The 21,731-nt window shown below is 40.8% G+C and overlaps 1 protein-coding gene across 2 annotated transcripts in view; it reads right to left on the bottom strand.

Annotated features, from left to right (window-relative positions):
• Positions 1–21,731, bottom strand: part of LOC139535379 (RNA-binding protein Raly-like) — a 132,412-nt gene that overhangs the window by 27,302 nt on the left and 83,379 nt on the right. For both annotated transcript variants that reach the window (XM_071334734.1, XM_071334733.1), the window contains exons 3-8: positions 13,351–13,642; positions 3,953–4,000; positions 3,795–3,867; positions 3,023–3,070; positions 884–1,038; positions 401–517 (exon numbers count right to left, since the gene is read on the bottom strand). In XM_071334734.1, coding sequence (XP_071190835.1) covers positions 401–517; positions 884–1,038; positions 3,023–3,070; positions 3,795–3,867; positions 3,953–4,000; positions 13,351–13,606 — 697 coding nt within the window. In that variant the 5' untranslated portion in view covers positions 13,607–13,642. The remainder of the gene's footprint in view (positions 1–400; positions 518–883; positions 1,039–3,022; positions 3,071–3,794; positions 3,868–3,952; positions 4,001–13,350; positions 13,643–21,731) is intronic.

The following is a 21,731-nucleotide window of genomic DNA, read 5'->3' as shown; positions in this document are numbered from 1 at the left end:
ACAATCTGCATACCAGAGGCAGCCTTGTAATAATAACACAAATGAATTAATATTACACTAATTAAGGTTATTGACTCAGTCTGATTTTCTTGGCTGCTTCTGTAAGAGTTTATATTGGGCCTATCTTGGCCCTTTTTGTTTTTTTGGGGGTTGATTATGCTGTATTAAACTGGCCTCAACTCACACTTCAAGTTCTATTTGGCTGCAAAGACCTACCATTATTCACAGTGTTTGGGACTTCAATTGAGTTCTCTACCCTACTTCCTCTATCCTCCTGTAAAGGTGTTTTCACATAATTGTTTTACCTTTTGTTGACTCCACCCTGATAAAGAGTGCTCTCTGTAAGGTTGTAGTCTGTAGAGTTATATTTTTCTTGTGGCCTGATGGAGATGGAACTCACCCGCGGCAAAGTGTTTGTCTTCTGTGATCTGTTCCACTCGGCCGAGCAGCGCATCAATGTTGAACTTGATCCGAGTCAGCTCTGATTTGATTACCTGTAGCTCGTTGGATTTTACCGCTGAGCTCAACAGACAACACCAGAATAGAGATATAAAGAGAGAGAGAGGGGGGGGGGGCAGCAAAGAAGAGTCATTTAAGTTTGAGATCCACCCAGACATTCATTGCAGCATGGAACCGAATCAAGAGAAGATTGCTGTATATGGTAACAACACTGCAAAGCGCGATTGCTCAAAACAATGACATGTACTCGTCCCAACAAATGATATCCATTCATCTTAGAATTTACTGTTTAAAAGCAAATATAAAATTGTAGATGAAAAGAGATTGCTATGGATTCGTTCAACCGAGCCATTTTAGTTCAGAGCTTTGCTTGAAGACGTCTTATTGGGTAAATTGTTGATATAAAGTGCCTGCAGGAACTTACACTTCTGCTTGGTGCTGCTAGGGAGGAGTGATGAGCGTGCCAACAGCTTGGCGGGCAAATACTTGACCTGACGCACCAGGGGCATGGCCACGTGAGGCCACTTAACTGGCACTATGCGAGGCACTGGCGACACTCTGCTCCTGTACTCAAACAGCCTACAGAGGGAAAGAGAGAGGGTACACAGCCTTTGGTGGATGGATATTGATAATGTACATTTCTGTATTGAGTTATGACAGTACAGAGGTAACAGTCCTTAATTCTTTAAAATTCATGCCGTTGGGGCGGGGGGTTCTAAACTGACATTTAATTGTTTTTAGATGGTTATACTATAGACTTAGAATTCCTTTAGGTATCCCAAAAATATTTTACAATTATTTTATAAAATATTGAATTTGGCCTTTACTACAGACCAGAGAAACACATTGAATAACACATTCATAAATGGCAAAAAAGACAGTCAAGAAATGAAAAACAAGATTTTGAAGTGTTTGTCCTATATCTACGAGATATAAGAAAGCTCAGGAAATATAAATCTAGATTTTTTTTTGCACGTATTTAATCCCTTTTTTTGGGTAGGCACAAAACTACCTTCATACTTCCATACATTTTTTAAAACCGGTACCGGTTACCTTCAGACGGGTTCCGTGACACTTGTGACGGTCATAAAGCCAAACTGAGAACACCTTCGTGTTTTGAGAAACTTCCCTTTCCACATCGGGGTCACATAAGTTTAGCTCAAATAGTTTGGACGCTACAAACAGAAGTTGGCACGTTGACGGTACCGACTTCAAACAAGTCCCCTGACACTTGTGAAGTTTGTTAAGCAAAACGGAGACCACCGTGGTGTTCGTGAGAGTCTCCCCTTTCCATAATAGTTTTTTAGGTCAAACTGTTCCGACGCTACAGGCGTTTTCATGAGAAAGACCGATTTTCGGCGGAAGTGGAACATTGGCGGATAAAGTGGATTGAACGCAAAAAAATATCCCTAGTTTGAATTGACGGATTTTGATGGGGATTTTTTTATTATGTTACCTAGATTAATGCACCAGTGCACCAATCGACTCTAGTGTGTTAAAAAGGTATTGACATGCCTGAAACATTGAAAGGGCCAACTGAGGTAAAGCACTACCTTCTTACACGTATCTACAGTACCATGGACTGGGTGTGTTGAATACATCTTATGGAGTTTGAGATAATTATATTGCCTTTAAGGGGTATGTGTGTCCATTGTTCAGTAGAAAAAATAAACCTACCTCTGAAAAGGATTTAGAGGAAACTATTCCGCGATGAGCTTTCTCTGGTGTGTTGTGAATGAAATACAGTAAGAGGCTGAGGCTATTGCCTCGGCTTCAAAGCGATATCTGCCGTCCAGACAGAGAGCAAGTTTGTTGGTTGCGTCAGCGGCTCCATGAAGACTAGGGGTTTTGAAGATCACTTGAAAGCAGAAGGGCGATTAAATTATTGGGTGTATCTCTCTGTAATATATTGATCCCAGTCAAAGGCAGCCTCTGACAGCCGTAACTCAGATTTGGACATCACAGAGAGGGTATAAATAAACTCCTCTGGATGGCTGAAATGTGTTCCTCATCTGGATATTATGTTCAGACATCTGCGAACACAGGCATCCAGCGGAGAGCACCAGCGGGGCTCCTATAGCCACTGTAATGGGGACGGCCAAGAGAGGAGGCGGACACTGCCAAAGTTTGCTCGGCACAGGCCGTGTTGTGAAACAAAAGCTTGACTTAACAGCTGGGTGAGCGTTACTTATGGGAACAAGTTTTGACATCTTTCAGTAATGATGAGTTGAGAATAAAAGGCAACAACATCTTCCACTCCTCAGAAAAAAAGTCCCATGAAAGTAAATATATAGTTTATAGTCTTTGATCAATGACATTAATGGTTTGCACCCTCACAAAATAAATTAATTGTGTCTGTATGACTGCATTATAATGCCATCACTGACTGTTTTTTTAGAGATTGCAAAACGATTAATGTCACTGATGAAAGAATATGATCTCTTTATTTACTTTACTCTGAATGTTTGCCATTGCACAATTATTCTTTCTTTCTTTCTCATTGCTGGATGATGTGCAATGTAGAGTTACACCAAAAGTGTATTTACAGTTGTAATCCACTCACCTGTCATAGAATTCATCTCTGTAGTAGTCATTATCAAAGTCATAGCCACTGAAAGAAACAAAAACATATCTAGAAAACATTATAATGTTCTGGAATGACAATGAGCATCAATAGTCTCCTTAGTTCCCAAATTCCTCTCCTTCATGTCCACTGACCTCAGAAAAAAAGACAGGTCAAAGCAGTACGGCAAAAATCCCACTATCAAGTTCTATCAGATCGGTGTAGAAGAAGGATAGGAAATGAGTAAAGGAATTATCAGCAACTATTGAGACTTGAGATTGACCCCTTATTCCTGCCCCCTCCTTTCCATGAAGCCTTAATAGTCCAAATGTGTGTGCAAACGTACAGCAGTGTTCTAGAATATTGAACTGTTGGCTTTCATACTTTTCAAATTCTCAGCGCAGCTCAAGCAATTTCTCCAACTGTCAACACATTCAAATGAATAGAGCTGGTTGGGAATTGTGGGGAGGTACGCAGAGCCACATAGCTATGTCACAACAGAATGGCGGACTATTGCGGCTCTGCGTCTGTGCACATGATTTACGCTTTACACCTTATAGAGTACACTCAGAAAAAAAGGTGCAATCTAGAACCTAAAAGGGTTCTTCAACTGTCCCAATAGGAGAACCCTTTGAAGAACACTTGTTGGTTCCGTTTTGGGTTCATGTAGAACACTTTCTACAGAGGGTTCTACATGGAACCCAAAATGGTTCTACATGGAACCAAAACGTTTTTTTTTTTACCTAGAACCAAAAAGGGTTCTCCTATGTACCTGTAGAGACCAGCGGCAGACCTCTTCAGTCCTTTGGGTCTGTTGGGCTTGGGCTCACCCACCATGTTGATGTCTGAGGAAGAACAAAGAATGTTACAGAGAAATTTAGAGAAATTGAGTAAAAAGGGGAAAGTGTCACAAGTCTCATCTATATCAACCTTGCCGTCTGGGTCTGTTGGGCATGGGTTCCCCCGCCATGTTGATATCTGAGGAGGAGTGGAGAAAGGGGGTGTTACAGAGAAATAGAGAGATTCATTTTGTATCAATCTCTCAATTATCTAAGTATTCAGACCTCTTGAATTTTGTTACGTTACAGCTTTATTCTAAAAAGTGATTAAATAATGACATAATGACAAAGCAAGAACAGATTAACAAATTTTAGCACATTTATAAAAAAGTCTGAAATATTACATTTACGTAAATATTCAGACAGGGCAAGGAAACCCATATTTAGTTCACCGAAATTGCAAAATGATCTCTTTAATAACAGATGATGAGGGTGATGGTATACATCAAATATGAGTTTCCTTACCCTGTAAGCAGTCTATGGACAACATAAGACAAAGCAGTGGTTTTGTTTACCTGGACACGGTCTCCAAATGCTTATTTTTTAGCGTTCGTGGAACAAATCCAATACAAGCCCTGATATTAGCTTTTGGAGACAGTTGTCAGATAAACAAACTCAAAGCATGGATTGCTGTCATACCTTGTCCATAGACTACTTACAGAAACCAATATGTCATTTTGTAATTTTGGGTGAACTTTAATATTACAATGCTTAATATTACATCAAACATAGACAATATGAGAAGGATATGAGGTTTCTGTTACAGGTGTTACTGCTGCAGTATTATGTCTGACATTTTGGGGGTCAGGTAAAGGTGAATCAACATGAAGGGCCCAATGGAAACACGCTACATAACACGAATATCTGGACCACACCCTTTGATCGCTGCATTGAACCGAGCCATAACACAAAAGGGAGCCCATAAGGGAAGGGAAGCTGATTCTAGATCTGTCCAGTGCCTCGCCACAACAGGGGGAAATGAAAGCCTGACAACAACCCTAATGTTTGTGCAGACCTACCTACCATCTCCACCAGAGGGAGGTGTTAAACCATGATACACCTCTCTCTGCCTACTGAAAGTATTCTCTTTATCCACATGTTGTTATGTTACGGTCTGAATTTAAAATACGTTAACATTTAGATGTGTCACTGGCTTACACATAATACCCCATAATGTCAAAGTGGAATACTCTTTGTAGACATATGTAGACACATTTTTACAAATTAATTAAAAATGAAAAGCTGAAATGTCATAAAGTCAAAAAGTATTCAACCCCTTTGTTATGGCAAGCCTAAATAAGTTCAGGAGTAAACATTTGCTTAACAAGCCACATAAGTTGCATGGACTCTGTGTGCAATAGTGTTTTAACATGATTTTTTTAATGACCACCTGTCAGTCAAGCAATGAATTTCACACGCAGATTCAACCACAAAGACCAGGGAGGTTTTCCAATGCCTCGCAAAGGGCACCTACTGGTGGATGGGTAAAAATGAACTATCCCTTTGAGCACAGTGAAGTTATTAATTACACTTTGGACGGTGTATCCGTACACCCAGTCACTTCAAATATAGTGTATTCGGAAAGTATTCAGACCTCTTGAATTTTGTGACGTTACAGCCTTATTCTAAAAAGTGATTAAATACCCCATAATGACAAAGCAAAAACAGGTTAAGAAATTTTAGCACATTTATAAAAAATACTGAAATATTACATTTACATAAGTATTCAGACTCTTTACTCAGTACTTTGAAGAAGCACTTTGGCAGCGATTACAGCCTTGAGTCTTCTTTGATATGACGCTACAAGCTTGGCACACCTGTATTTGGGGAATTTCTCCCATTCTCCTCTGCAGATCCTCTCAAGCTCTATAAGGTTGTGTAACCGATGTGAAATTGCTAGCTAGTTAGCGGGGTGCGCACTAATAGCGTTTGAATCGGTGACGTCACTCGCTCTGAGACCTTGAAGTAGTTGTTCCCCTTGCTCTGCAAGGGCCGCGGCTTTTGTGGAGTGATGGGTAATGATGCTTCTTGGGAGTCAGTTGTTGATGTGTGCAGAGGGTCCCTGGTTCGAGCCCAGGTAGGGGCGAGGAGAGGGATGGAAGCTATACGGTTACATTGATGCTGTTGACCCGGATCACTGGTTGCTGTGGAAAAGGAGGAGGTCAAAAGGGGGGTGAGTGTAACAAATGTGAAATGCCTAGCTAATTAGCGGGGTGCGTGCTAATAGCATTTCAATCGGTGATGTCACTCGCTGTGAGACATTGAAGTAGTTGTTCCCCTTGCTCTGCAAGGGCCGCGGCTTTTGTGGAGCGATGGGTAACGATGCTTCGTGGGAGTCAGTTGTTGATGTGTGCAGAGGGTCCCTGGTTTGAGCCCAGGTAGAGGCGAGGAGAAGGATGGAAGCTACACTGTTACAGTTGGATGGGGAGCGTTGCTGCACAGCCATTTTTAGGTCTCTGCAGAGATGTTGGATCGGGTTGTAGTCTGTGCTCTGGCTGGGCCACTCAAGGACAGTCAGAGACCTGTCGCGAAGCCACTTCTGCTTTGTCTAGGCTGTGTGCTTAGGGTCGTTGTCCTGTTGGAAGGTGAACCTTCAGCACAATCTGAGGTCCTGAGCCCTCTGGAACAGGTTTATCATTAATGATCTCTCTGTATTTCGCTCCGTTCATCTTTTCCTCAATCGTGATTAGTCTCCCAGTCCCTGCTGCTGAAAAACTCCCCACAGCATGATGCTGCCACCACCATGTTTCACCGTTGGGATGCTGCCAGGTTTCCTCAAGACATGACGTTTGGCATTCAGGCCAAAGAGTTCAATCTTGGGTTCATCAGACCAGAGAATTTTGATTCTCATGGTCTGAGAGTCTTTAGGTCCCTTTTGGCAAACTCCAAGCAGGCTGTCTTATGCCTTTTACTGAGGAGTGGCTTTTGTCTGACCACTCTACCATAAAGGCCTAATTGGTGGAGTGCTGCAGAGATGGTTGTCCTTCTGGAAGGTTCTCCCATCTCTACAGAGGAACAGTGGAGCTCTGTCAGAGTGACCGTCGGGTTCTTGGTCACGTCCCTGACCAAGGCCCTTCTCCCCTGATTGCTCAGTTTGGCCGGGCGGTCAGCTCTAGGAAGAGTCTTGGTGGTTCCAAACTTCTTCCATTTAAGAATGATGGAGGCCACTGTGTTCTTGGGGACCTTCAATGCTGCAGAAATGTTTTGGTGCCGTTCCCCAGATCTGTTTTGGTGCCCTTTCACACAATTCCTTCAACCTCATGGCTGGGTTTTTTCTCTGACATGCACTGTCAACTGTGGGACCTTATATAGAGAGGTGTGCCTTTCCAAATCATGTCCAATGAATTGAATTTACAACAGGTGGACTCCAATTAACTTGTAGAAACATCTCAAGGATGATGAATGGAAACAGGATGCACCTGAGCTCAATTTCGAGTCTCATAGCACAGGGTCTGAATACCTATGTAAATAAGGTATCTGTTTTTAATACATTTGCAAATATTTCTAAAACCTGTTTTTGCTTTGTCATTATTGGGTATTGTGTGTAGATTGATGAGGAAAAAATATAATTTAATCAATTCTAGAATAAGGCTGTAACATAACAAAATGTGGAAAAGGTCAAGGGGTCTGAATACTTTCCGAATGCACTGTACAGGCATCCTTCCTAACTCAGTTGCCGGAGATGAAGGAAACTGCTCAGGGATTTCACCATGAGACCAATGGTGACTTTAAAACAGTTTAATGGGATGGATCAACAAAATTGTAGTACTCACAATACTAACCCAAATGACAGTGAAAAAAAGGAAGCTTGTAGAGGATAAAAATATAAAAAATTATATCCTGTTCGCAATAAGACACTAAAGTAAAACTGCCAAAAAGATTGCAAAGAATTTTACTTTACGTCCTGAATACTAAGTGTTATGTTCGGGGCAAAGCCAACACAACACATCACCTAGTACCACTCTTCCTATTTCAAATCTAACACATCATCTACTGTAGTACCACTGTTCATATTTTGAAGCATGTTTGTGGCTACATCATGTTATGGGTATGCTTGTTATCGGCAAGGACTACAGAGTTTATTTGGATTAAAAAAAAATGGAATAGAGCTAAACACAGGCAAAATCCTAGGGGAAAACCTGGTTCAGTCTGCTTTCCACCACTGGGAGTCAAATTCACCTTTCAGCAGGACAATAACCTAAAACACATAGCCAAAAATACACTGGAGTTGCTTACCAAGATGACATTGAATGTTCCTGAGTGGACTAGTTACAGTTTGAATTTAAATTGGCTTAAACATCTATGGCAAGACTTGGCTTTCTAGCAATGATCAACAACCAACTTGACAGAGCTTGAATAATATTTTTCATAATAATGTGTAAACATTGTTCAATCCCGGTATGCAAAGCTCTTAGAGAGACTTACCCAGAAGGACTCACAGCTGTAATTGTTGTTTAAAGGTGATTAACATGTGTACATATGTTAATAATTATTCATGTAAATGAGCCATTTCTGCATTTAATTTTCAATAAATGTGCAAACATTTTTCAGAACGTGTTCACTTTGTCATTATGGGGTATTGTGTGTAGATCATGGGTGAGAAACAAAATATACTTAATCAATTTTAAATTCAGGCTGTAACAACAAAATATGGAATAAGTCAGGGATATGAATACTTTCTGAAGGCACTGTAGCTAATGCTAGCATCAGTGCTCTAAGTCTTAGCTGTCACTGTCTCTGGAGCCTATGGACACTGAGCACCAGGCCTCCTGATTGTGTTCTCTGGGCACGCCCACTGTGGGGGCTTAGGGCTGAGGCAGTGAGGAGTACGCTAGGGCATCGCTCCACACTGAAAGCCTGTTAACTTGACCGTGACGTGAAAGAGCTGTGTGTATTTCCCCCCCCCCCGTTTAAATAAAGGTGTGTGTTTATGTGTGAGTGTGTGTTTATGAGTAGGTGTGTGCGTAGCCTATAAAAGTCATGTCAGTTAGTGTATATGTTCTACATTTACAGTCATTTAGCAGACACTTTTATCCAGAGCAACTTACAGTAGTGAGTGCATACATTTCTCTCAGTGGTCCCCTGTGGGAATTGAACCGACAACCCTGGCATTGCAAACACCATGCTCTACTAACTGAGCCACACAGGACCCCTGAAGATTTTTAAACTGCTTTTTAAAGCCTTTAAAATTAATTGAGTAATATAATCTCTATTGTTCTCTGTAAAATGTTCAACGTTGATTGTATGAATCTGAAACTTGTTGATTTGAATTACTTATGCATCTAATTAATTATGTTGTTAGATGTTAAAATGATCACATTACCTATATTTAGGCAAAATAACAGCCGTTTCATTGTCAAGTGTCAATCAGAGATAAATGGAGGACTCTTTTTTTCTAGTATACACATTGCCATTGAGGACTTCCACCATTTAAAAGTATTCTACTGGGTGGGGATTCCTATGGGTTGTGAGTGATCAGCCAATGATCAGTCATTGTCTTCTTCAAAATTGGGTTGCCTATGGTTTGTAAAACAAATACTAAAGTAATATCCAGGAGCCAAGACCAATATTTATACAAGGACATTGGTCCCAAGATCCCGACCCAGTGAGATGAGACCATAGAGATGGATAGAGGACTCAACCTCTATGTAACCCATTTTAGCATGGACATTGCCATTGAAGGCTTCCACCATTCTAAAGTAGTCAGCTGGGTCAAGATTCCTATGGGTTGGGAGTAATCAGCCAATGATCAGAGCATTGTCTTCAAATTGGATGCCATGGTTTGTAAATTACTTTTTTTTGTAAATTGCCCCCCATCTAGTGGCCACAATAAATTTATGACAAAAATTGGTTCATGACTCCAGTACCGCAGGTGGCATTAAATCACCAAAATAAGAAAACTGACCACAGGCAGCGCCGTTGAGGCAGACGCCATAATGATGATCTCTCTAACTCTGTGGTTGAGACCATGACAAGTTAAACACTGAATTTGTGGTCTTGAGGGGTCTCAAGAACTTGATCAAGAGGCCATGGGCCCTTTCTTCAACTGTAAAAAAACTCAAGTAGAGTCAACTCGAGCACAGTACAGTAGAGCACAGGACAGTGCAGTAGACAACAGTACAGTAAAGTACATTACAGTATAGCACATTATAGATCTCTATGTAGTGGCCAAATGGATGTAAATGTTTGGACTCTTGGAGGGTTGGAGCCCCCCTGCTGGCTATGCATCTCAATACTACACTTTTTCCTGAAGTGTGCACTTGTCCACTACCCACATGGTGGTCCTTTGTAGCTCAGTTGGTGGAGCTTGCAACTTTAAAATGGCGCTGCCTGTCCTGAAACAGACGCCATGATGGCCAGAAACAAAGATGAGACCTCATATATATTCGTGTCAATTGTTTTGGTTGTGATCGTTTCTGTTTGGACTTTAATGAATCCCCATAGCTAACATATGGCTGGCTCTTTTTCATTTGGCCAGATGTACACACCAGCAAAACATATTTTAGTCCCAAAAGCATACTTTACATATTAGGTGTTTTGTAGTGACACGTCTTAAAAATACATGAAGATTTACCAACTTGCTACACACCATGCGGCAATGCTGGAGAGGGGTGCATTCCCATCACCTGGTGATATTTGTAGGGGTGTGGCTTAAGGCACATTCATTCTTCAGTCAATTTTTTGTAATACATTTTTTTCTTCCAATTTCATGATATTACAATCTTGCCTCATCAGTGCAACTCCCCAACGGGCTCGGGAGAAGTGAAGGTCGAGTCATGTGTCCTCCGAACCATGACCCGCCAAACCACGCTTCTTAACACCTGCTCTCTTAACCTGGAAGCCAGCCGGTCACATGTTTCAGAGGTAACACCATTCAACTGACAACCGAAATCAGCCTGCAGGCACCCGGCCCACCACAAGGAGTCGCTAGAGCACGATGAGCCAAGTAAAGCCCCCCAAACTCTCCCCTAACCCAGACAACGCTGGGCTAATTGCGCGATGCCCTATGGGACTCCCGGTCCCGGCCGGTTGTGATTACCTGTCCTGGCCAGGATCGAACCCTAGTCTATAGTGATGCTGTAACACTGCGAAGCAGTGCCTTAGACCGCTGCGCCACTCGGGAGGCCCATTCTACAGTCGTTTAGTGTGTGTTTCCGTGGGGTACATCAAAAGATGGTACAGCATTCTTTTGAATACGATGTTAAAAAATAAACAACTACTAATTAGATTAGTCTATTTCGATGTAATAATAGAAAAAGATGTTCTCTTGAAATAATATTGGTAAGAAATAAAATAAATCATGAATTGCTTTATTTTCAAACAAAGTTTAGGAGTCAGGGTATAGGACAGCCACCTCAACAGAAATAGGTGTATAAACAATGACTGTGTACTATATTAATTGAATAATATGTTTGTTATTGCCTTGGATTGAATTAGAACATATCATTATGTAAATAAATGTCCTATGTTTGGAGTGTGTTTTGAGGGTGGGACTGCAATTTGCACACTTCTGTAGAATCACCCATATAGCAAAATGCTCTTAGGGCTCTAGTTCCCTGACACTGACAGAGTCCAGATGGGGCTCTGTGTAATGGGGGATGAAGCTGTACCAGACGACCAGTAGAAGGGTGTTGAATGATGCTCAGTGCAGTGCGGCCAGCGTTGTTATGAATACGAGTTTAAAGGAGGTTCATCTCTGAGTTTCATTGAGATTAATGCGTTGATAACAAGCACCACTCTTCAAAGGCCTGATGAGGACTACAGGGAGTGCTGTAAGAGTGGTTCAGATACACACTGCTCTTAGCAAAGGCCCAGCAAAGGCCCAGCAGGTCTCTCTGCTCTCTCCCAGTACCCAATTTTCATACTTGAGTAAAAGTAAAAGATACCTTAATAGAAAATGACTCAATTAAAAGTGAAAGTCACCCAGTAAAATACTACTTCAGTAAAAGTCTAAAAGTATTTGGTTTTAAATATACTTAAGTATCAAACGTAAATGTAATTTCTAAAATATACTTAAGTATCAAAAGTAAAAGTATGAATCATTTAAAATTCCTAATATAAAGCAAACCAAATGGTATTATTATTTTTTAAATGGATAGCCTGGGGCATTGTCCAACATTCAGAAATCATTTAAAAACAAAGCATGTGTTTAGGGAGTTCACCAGATCAGAGGCAGTAGGGATTGTTCTCTTGGTAAGTGTGTGAATTAGACAATTTTCCTGTCCTGCTCAGCATTCAAAATGTAATGAGTACTTTTGGGTGTAATGGAAAATGTATGGAGTAAAAAGTATATCATTTTCTTTAGGAATGTAGCGAAGTAAAAGTTTTCAAAAATATAAATAGTAAAGTACAGATACCCCCCAAAAAACAACTTAAGTAGTACTTTAAAGTATTTTTACACCACTGGAGGCACATTATGCAAGACCAAAATAAAACAGGGCCAACCCGTATAGCCATGGCTGATGGATTCTACATGGGGTACACGGTGGGATAAGGTCAAGAGTGTTTACTTGATTGATCTCCGCATGTGTGGTTCCCACCGTGAAGCATGGAGGAGGTGGTGTGATGGTGCTTTGCTGGTGACACTGTCGGCACACTTAACCAGCATGGCTACCACAGCATTCTGCAGCGATACGCCATCCCATCTGGTTTGCGCTTAGTGGGACTTTCATTTGTTTTTCAATAGGACAATGACCCAAAACACACCTCCAGGCTGTGTCAGGGCTTTTTGACTAAGGAGAGTGATGCATCAGATGCATCAACACCGCCAGATCAGACCTGCCTTCCACAATCACCCGACCCCAACACAATTGAGATGGTTTGGGATCAGTTGGACCGCAGAGTGAAGGAAAAGCAGCCAACAGGTGCTCAGCATATGTGGGAACTCCTTCAAGACTGTTGGAAAAGCATTCCTCATGAAGCTGGTTGAGAGAATGCCAAGAGTGTGCAAAGCTGTGGATACTTTGAAGAATCTAAAATATATATATTTTTGTTTGACAAATCTAAATATTTTGGTTACATGATTCCTTGTCTTATTTCATAGTTTTGATGTCTTCACTATTATTCTACAAAAGAATTAAGGGAAACCCTTGAATGATTAGGTGTGTCCAAACTTTTGACTGGTACTGTATGTCAAAAGCTGAGATCCACGGCATTTGTTGTGTATGTTAGATGGTGCCAATCTTTCCCATTCATGTGCAATTGAGACCTGCAGATTTCTAAATAACAGATGCCGTGAAATATGTTCTAATCGACTTCAGATCCCTTTTAAGGTCTGAAAACTTCTGACGAACTTTGATTTTAGGGTAAACTATTTTATTAATTATCCCTCGACAGTGTCGGTTGACATATGCTGATCTGTTATTATCATGACATTATCATCATCATTACACTGAAATGTAATGGTAACACTTGCTACATCTGAAACAAAAACATGGCCCTAGTATTCACTATTGAGATGAACGACAGAAGAACCCAAATAGGACTCACCCAGAGTCTGTCCCGCCAGCACTCGTCCATTCTCCCCTATAACAGACCCACGGGCATGCCTCTCGCTGGCGTACTGGACAAAGGCGTAGCCCTTATGCACAGAGCAGCCCAGCACGCGGCCATATTGCGAGAAAATACTCTCCACATCCGACTTCTTCACCGCGGCTGTGTTGAGGTTACCGATGAACACGCGTGAGTTGATGGACTTGGGGTCATTCTTGTTGGTGACATTGCTGGTGTGAACCTTCAGAGACATCTTGGTTACGAACCTCAAAATACAACCTCAAAATATCTGCGAGGAGGGGGGAAAAGCATGATAAACATACATTTTGTAAGTACCTTTTCTTGGGATGATTACCCACTGGGCACACCATGTAATTTCAACGTGGACAATTGGGTAATATTTGGGTGATCAATGAGATTACAACCTACAGGTAACTGCCAAAATAAAGGAAACACTTTATTAAATGTAAACGAGGGCTACAAAATAGATTGAAAACAGGTGCTTCCACACAGGTGTGATTCCTTAGTTAATTAAACAATTAACATCCTATCATGCTTAGGGTCATGTAGAAAAATGCCCAGCTGCCCATTATTTTGGCTCCCATGGCTATTCCATAATTTGGGAAGAGATACCAGTTACTTTGAAAGAGGGGTCTCAAAGGACCATAGGGGGTTTAATATAAAGTGAGCTCCGAAAGTATTGGGTCAGTCTGTAACTTTCTCAGTCATCCTTATTCACGATTCAATTAGGATTATCCGTAATCATGGTAGCAAACACATTAATGTAGAAGTGTTTAGAAACATATTCTATATTCTTATTTACAATAAAAGTTACTCTAAAATAACACAATACATTATTTACCATTCATTTCTATTGAGCACAAAATAATCCGAAACACCACCAACAAATTTGTAGAGTCACAAGCTTGATGTAGTCATTGCGTGATATGAATATCGGACCAAATACTTAACTTTTTACTACTTTAGTACACATATAAGTGAATTTGTCTCAACACTTTTGGTCCCCTAAAATTGGGGGACTATGTACAAAAAGTGCTTTCCAAGCGGTTCTCCCGATATCGACGAAAATACCCTCAAATTAAAGCTGACAGTCTGCACTTTAAACTCATTGTCATTGTATAATTTCAAATCCAAAGTGCTAGAGTACAGAGTAAAAAAACTAACAATGTTACACGGTCCCAATACTTTTGGAGCTCACTGTATGTGTATGCGTGTGTGTGTGTGTCACAGACACCAGATCTCAACAAAATTGGACACTTATGGGAGATTCTTGAGCAGCGCCTGAGACAGCCTTTTTGACCACCTTAAAACAAAACACCAAATTATGGAATTTCTTGTGAAAGAATCCCTACAATAGAGTTCCAGACACTTGTAGAATCAATGTCAAGGTATTCTGACGGGTTGGTGGTGGCCCAACTCCCTATTAAAGGTCCAATGCAGCCATTTTTATCTCAGTATTAACAGTGAAGTACCTTACTGTGATTGTTTTCAATTAAAATGGCAAAAAAATTATAATTCTCAAGCAATAATTTCGCTAGGACTGTCTGGGAGTGGTCTGAGTGGGGAAGGGAAAACCGAAAACTAGCTTTTATTGGCAGAGAGGTTTGGAACTCTTTCTTATTGGTCTATTCATTCTTCAAAGCCTAAGCCAATGGGGGGGAGGTGTCATAGAGTCCTGTGACACTTGTGAGGTTTGTAGAGCAAAACGGACAAAACCATCGTGTTCATGAGAATCTCCCCTTTCCACAATGGGGTTTGTAGTTTGTAGCCCAAACGTTTGTGATGCTACAAACAGAAGTTGGCACATCTACGGTACGGACTTCAGACGAGTCCCCTGACACTTGTAGTGGTTGTAGACCTGAACAGAGACCACCACCGTGTTCATGAGAGTCAAATCTTTCCATATTTGTTTCCGTGAGAAGACAGATTTTCGGGATGTCTCATGGTCTGACAAACACCGCTATAGCTCTGCCACCTTTCACCGCAGATGCGGATGTGTGACATCGGCGGATGTGGTGGACTGAGACGCATCCAATGCAAAACTGATATCTCTATCTTAAACTGTGTTAAAATATTTTATCAAGGTTTAAGATAAATGATTCAATAATTCTACCCGGAAACTTAACCATTAGGATTAGAGGTTATGTAGCATGGACAAGGGGTAATTAAAAATGATAACCATTGGGGAAGAAGGGAATGTATGTGTGTACCGAAAGAAAGCAAAGAGACTTCTTAACCGATGTTTGAACCGACCCAGCTATAACTCTGGGGAGATAAGATAAGACAGGGAGAGCCCCTCCAGGTTTCCCGTAATAAACTGTGGTGAGACTTCAGGTGAAAATGCCATTTATTAGTGTGTATGTATGTGTGTAGGTTAAGAGCAAAGTATAAAAGGAACGTTTTTGTATATGCACGGGAGAGCTCTCGCAAATACATTTGTATCTGACTAATTGTGAGATGGGAATTCTGTCTGTTTCATTTAAACCAGAACTTTACAACCTCTGGGTTTCAGACCTAAAAATATAATTGCAATTTATGAACATGAATTACTAAATTACATAACTGACAGATTTTTATGGGGATTTTTAAAATGATGTTACTTAGACTGACACACCGGTGGGTCATTCGACTCTAAGGGGTTAACTAATTTACCACCTGGTGATGTCACAAGGCAGGCCTAAACTCCATCCCACCAAAACAGGCTGAAATTTCAGGTGATCTTTTCAACCAGCTCTTACACTAAAGGGAATTATAAAAGTTTTAACAATTTCAAGGTATTATTCCAACCTCATAGTGTGGAAATAACATATATAAAACACAGAGAAATCATGTTTTTGACTGCACTGGACCTTTAAGACAGTATGTTGGTGTTTCCTTTATTTGAGCAGTTACCTGTATATTCACTCAAAAAGACAGCCAATAGTTTGTTGAAATCCCAATGTGTTATCACTGCACTTTCAACCCTATAAAAGCACAACAAAAGGCATTTTAGCCCAAAACCTGGTTGCCTCTGCCAGGAGGCTGAAACTTGCCGCAAGTGGACCTTCCAGCAAGACAATAACCCCAAGCACACATCAAAATCCACAAAGAAATGGTTAAGTGGCCACAAAATCATAATTTTGCAATGGCCATTTCAGTCTCCAGACTTGAAACCCATTATAAACCTGCGGTTTGAATTGAAGAGGACAGTCCATAAGCACAGATGAAGGATATCAAAGATCTGGAAGAGTTATGTATGGAGGAATGGTCTAAGATCCCTCCCAAGTGATCTCTGTCTGCGCCACTGACTTAGTCTGGCTTTAATTCCAGTTTGTCTACAAGTTAGTAATTGATATGTTGGATTCACGTCTACACCTCAAACAAAACGTTAACAAACATAAGTAAATCAAATAAATCTTCAAACACACTTTAAATAAAGTTTGATTTGATTTACTCCTATTCTTTAACTTAGATTTCGTGTTGCGATGAAGACATGAATCCAACATATCCATTATTAACTTGTAGAATTGGAAATATATTTGAAATCAATCAAAGCTTGAAACCGTAGACCTATATGTATTGTAAATGTTTTGTTTAATCCTTAAATTGAAAAAATAGCTGATGATGACTTTTCACAAATGCTATATACAGTTGAAGTTGGAAGTTGATATACACTTGGGTTGGATTCATTAAAACTCGTTTTTCAACCACTCCACAAATTTCTTGTTAACAAACTATAGTTTTGGCAAGTCGTTTAGGACATCTACTTTGGGCATGACACAAGTAATTTTTCCAACAATTGTTTACAGACAGATTATTTCACTTATAATTCACTGTATCACATTTCCAGTGGGTCAGAAGTTTACATACACTAAGTTGACTGTGCCTTTAAACAGCTTGGAAAATTCCAGAAAATTATGTCATGGCTTTAGAAGTTCTGATAGGCTAATTGACATCATTTGAGTCCATTGGAGGTGTACCTGTGGATGTATTTCAAGGCCTACCTTCAGACTCAGTGCTTCTTTGCTTGACATCATGGGAAAATCAAATTAAATCAGCCAAGACCTCAGAAAAAAATGTAGGCCCCCACAAATCTGGTTTATCCTTGGGAGCAATTTCCAAACGCCTGAAGGTACCACGTTCATCTGTACATACAATAGTACGCACGTATAAACACCATGGGACCATGCAGCCGTTATACTGCTCAGGAAGGAGACGCGTTCTGTCTCCTAGAGATGAATGTACTGTGGTGCGAGAAGTGCAAATCAATCCCAGAACAACAGCAAAGGACCTTGTGAAGATGCTGGAGGAAACAGGTACAACAGTATCTATATCCACAGTAAAACGAGTCCTATATCGACATAACCTGAAAGGCCGCTCAGCAAGGAAGAAGCCACTGCGCCAACACCGCCATAAAAAGTCAAACTACGGTTTGCAACTGCACATGGGGACAAAGATTGTAATTTTTGGAGAAATATCCTCTGGTCTGATGAAGCAAAATATAACTGTTTGGACATAATGACCATCGTCATGTTTGGAAGAAAAAGGGGGAGGCTTGCAAGCCGAAGAACACAATCCCAACCGGGAAGCAAGGGGGTGGCAGCATCATGTTGTGGGAGTGTTTTGCTGCAGGAGGGAATGGTGCAATTCACAAAATAGATGGCATCATGTGGAGGGAAAAGTAAGTGGATATATTGAAGCAACATCTCAAGACATCAGTCAGGAAGTTAAAGCTTGGTCGCAAATGGGTCTTCCAAATGGACAATGACCCCAAGCATACTTCCAAAGTTGTTGCAAAATGGCTTAAGGACAACAAAGTCAAGGTATTGGAGTGGCCATCACAAACCCTGACCTCAATCCTATATAACATTTGTGGGGAGAACTGAAGAAGTGTGTGCGTGCAAGGAGGCATACAAACCTGACTCCGTTACATCAGCTTTGTCAGGAGGAATGGGCCAAAATTCACCCAACTCATTGTGGGAAGCTTGTGGAAGGCTACCCGAAATGTTTGACATAAGTTAAACAATTTAAAGGCAATGCCAAATACTAATTGAGTGTATGTAAACTTCTGACCCACTGGGAATGTGATGAAAGAAATAAAAGCTGAAATAAATCATTCTCTCTACTATTATTCTATACTATTATTCTGACATTTCCCATTCTTAAAATAAAGTGGTAATCCTAACTGGCCTAAAACAGGGAATTTTTACTAGGATTAAATGTCAGGAATTGTGAAAAACTGAGTTTAAATGTATTTGGCTAAGGTGTATGTAAACTTCCAACTTCAACTGTAGGCCTAAAGAGCATCATTGTTCATTAGCATCATCATGGTTACATTTCATTTGCTCTGTTAAACTTACCTTTTGGAATTACTTTTAAAAAAAGCAACAGTGAATCTATTTCATTTTAAAGTGGAATTCTCGCAACAATCATTCTCACGATAGCACATTGGTGCTAGTCGGTGACATATATCAAAGCTGGGCTTGGTTAAAACCCTGGATGGGAGACCAAAAGAGTACTTTCCAGTAAGAGGTACTGCCCTGCCTATTGTTTTTTCTAATAGTGAATGTAGCGTTGAAGATCTGAAGTTGTTTCAAAGGTACAAATTCAGCATATTTATTACAAGGTTTGTCTACGTTGAAAATTAATGACATAATTCTGTGGTTGAAGTTTCACAGTTTGTGTTGACAACTTTTTGCAAATCCAATGTGTTTTACATTGATTGCATAGATTGCATGTCACAAAAGGTTGACAAATTACATTGAAACAATGTTTATTCAACCAGTTTGTGCCCAGTGGGTAGTTGCTTTTCTACTTGTTTTGGAAGTCAATTAATTCTACGGTAAGTCCCCTGGTGGTAGCGTTGCTGCGGTAGATATTCAACTTGCTGGAAGGACATACAGTAACTGCATTGGTTTAATGAGGAAAAATGTATAACTTTAGTTTCTTCCTGTTGAGCAATCTGTTCTATGAGTCAATAGAGAAATACCCGACAAGATAATGCAGAAAACCTTTCAATAATCTATAACGATGGACAAAAGACAACCATATAATGTCAAGGTTACCCTTAAAGTGACTTCTGTCACTTTGCAGACAGTCATAACAAAACTATCTCCAAGGGTCACCCAGTACTCTCAGCTTTACTGTTACTTTTGGCGGTGCATTTTTTTGAGAGATTCAGGACATTTTCAAGGATTCTACAGTACGGTAATGGAGTGTGTAAAAAGCAATGTACAAAAACATTTTTAAAGACGAGAGTTAAAAGGAAACTGACTTCAATAGGACTGAAGTTGATTATGTTGTACAGAACAGTGTGAAGCTGCTGTACGGCCTCCTGTGTGTCTGTGTGGAGATCATTGGGAAGCAGTGTCTGACTGTAGGCCCATGCCGTCTCACTCTCTGACAGCCCCTCTGCTGAGCCTACACCGAGCCCAAAACACTTTGCGGTTCCACTTTAGGAGCTGAGCAGTCTGTGAGACATGCGAGAGATACCGTTCAGCGGTTTTGGAGGGAGAAATTTCACAAGTCGACTGGAGCTGAGCCTCCATGGTTAAGCATTGAATGGCAGCTTTTCCACGGTCCAAAGACAGTGGGCTTCGACAATTGTGCATGCAAAATGTTAACATGCCACTGCAGAAATCCATTTCTCAAGGTGTTTACATGCTCCATTAAGGGGTAGACACATGGTGTATCTAAGTTATAAGGGACATATTGCCGTTGTTTGTGAATACTAGAGTCTACAGTCGAGTACATTTCTCTAGATTTAAGTTTGAGCCAATAAGGTTTGAAGAGGCCAAAATGTCTCTGACAGCTCACAACACACACGACACAAGGACAAACTCAATGATGTTTTGTGTCCTCCAAATGCAGCATTTGTTTTGTCTTTCTGCTCTGGGTTCATGGATTTCACTGTGTACTTGTCCTTTCCATCTGATGATAATATGGTGGCACTGAGGAGGGCGCTCGTCTTGCCGATGCCTGCTCTACTTTTTTATGGCTATGTTTGTAGTAATTATTATTATTATGTTTGCTCAGAATGTTCATTCAATAATTTCATATGACCAACAAACACTTCTGGATCATGAACCAGAAGCTGCAAACATCTTCCAGCCTCCCAGATCAGGATTACTACATGTTCTCCGCACAGCAGGCTTACCTGTTGCAGCTGACCGAGATGACCGAAGGCAACGTAGGTGACGGATAAGAGGAAGGAAAGGGGGACTCCAAGCTGGGCTGAAAAGACGGACTACATAGCCTTCTCTTTCTAGTATCCTGATAGCTAATGTCCAATTGCTGGGGAAAAAACTTGAACTCAGAGCTAGGCTTCAATCGCAGAGGGGCATCAGGGAATGTGGTGTCTTTGTTTTTACAGAAACATGGCTTGCGAATAATACACTCAACACTGCTATTCAACCAGACGGCTTTTCCATTTTCCGTATGGATCGAACGGTTGCTTCTGGTAAGAGTAGGTGTGGGAGGGGTATTTTTCCCTGTCAACAGTTCCTGGTGTACCGAAGTTGAAAACGGCTCAAGCTTCTGTTCGCCCGACCTGGAGTTTCTGATGCTAAAATGCCGACCCCACTATGCTGAGGGAATTCACGTGTGTTATTATCACAGCTGTGTACATACCACCACAAGAAAACACCAAGGCGGGACTCAGTGAACTCGTTAGATCGTTAGCCAGCAAGAATCCTCTCAACCGGAAGCAGTCTTTATTGTCACGGAGGATTTTAACTAAGCACGTTTAAAAAACATATTTTTAAAATATTTTTAAATCATCCAAAATATATCCTGCCCCACAAAAACAAAAGTGCATTCAGAAAGTATTCAGACCCCTTCACTTTATCCACATTTTCTTATGTTAAAAAAAAGATCCTTGTCAGTCTATACCATAATACCCCATAATGACCAAGCGAAAACAGGTTTTTAGAAATGTTTGCAAATGTATTCAGACCCTTTGTATTCAGACCCTTTGCTATGAGACTCGAAATTGAGCTCTGGTGCATCCTGTTTCCATTCATCATCCTTGAGATGTTTCTACAACTTGATTGGAGGTCACCTGTGGTAAATTCAATTGATTGGACATGATTTGGAAAGGCACACGCCTGTTTATATAAGGTCCCACATTTGACAGTGCATGTCAGAGCAAAGGTCGAAGGAATTATCGGTAGAATTCCGAGACAGGATTGTGTCGAGGCACAGGGGAAAGGTACCAAAACATTTCTGCAGCATTGAAGGTCCCCAAGAACACAGTGGCCTCCATCATTCTTAAATGGAAGAAGTTTGGAAACACCCGGCCAAGCTGAGCAATTGGGGGAGAAGGGCCTTGGTCAGGGAGGTGACCAAGAAAACCTGATGGTCACTCTGACAGAGCTCCA

This window comes from Salvelinus alpinus, chromosome 12 (genome assembly GCF_045679555.1).
Source record: "Salvelinus alpinus chromosome 12, SLU_Salpinus.1, whole genome shotgun sequence".
Classification (NCBI taxonomy): Eukaryota; Metazoa; Chordata; class Actinopteri; order Salmoniformes; family Salmonidae; genus Salvelinus; species Salvelinus alpinus.
The sequence above is the reverse complement of the archived record's forward strand: the minus strand, read 5'-3'. Positions and strand labels throughout refer to the sequence as shown.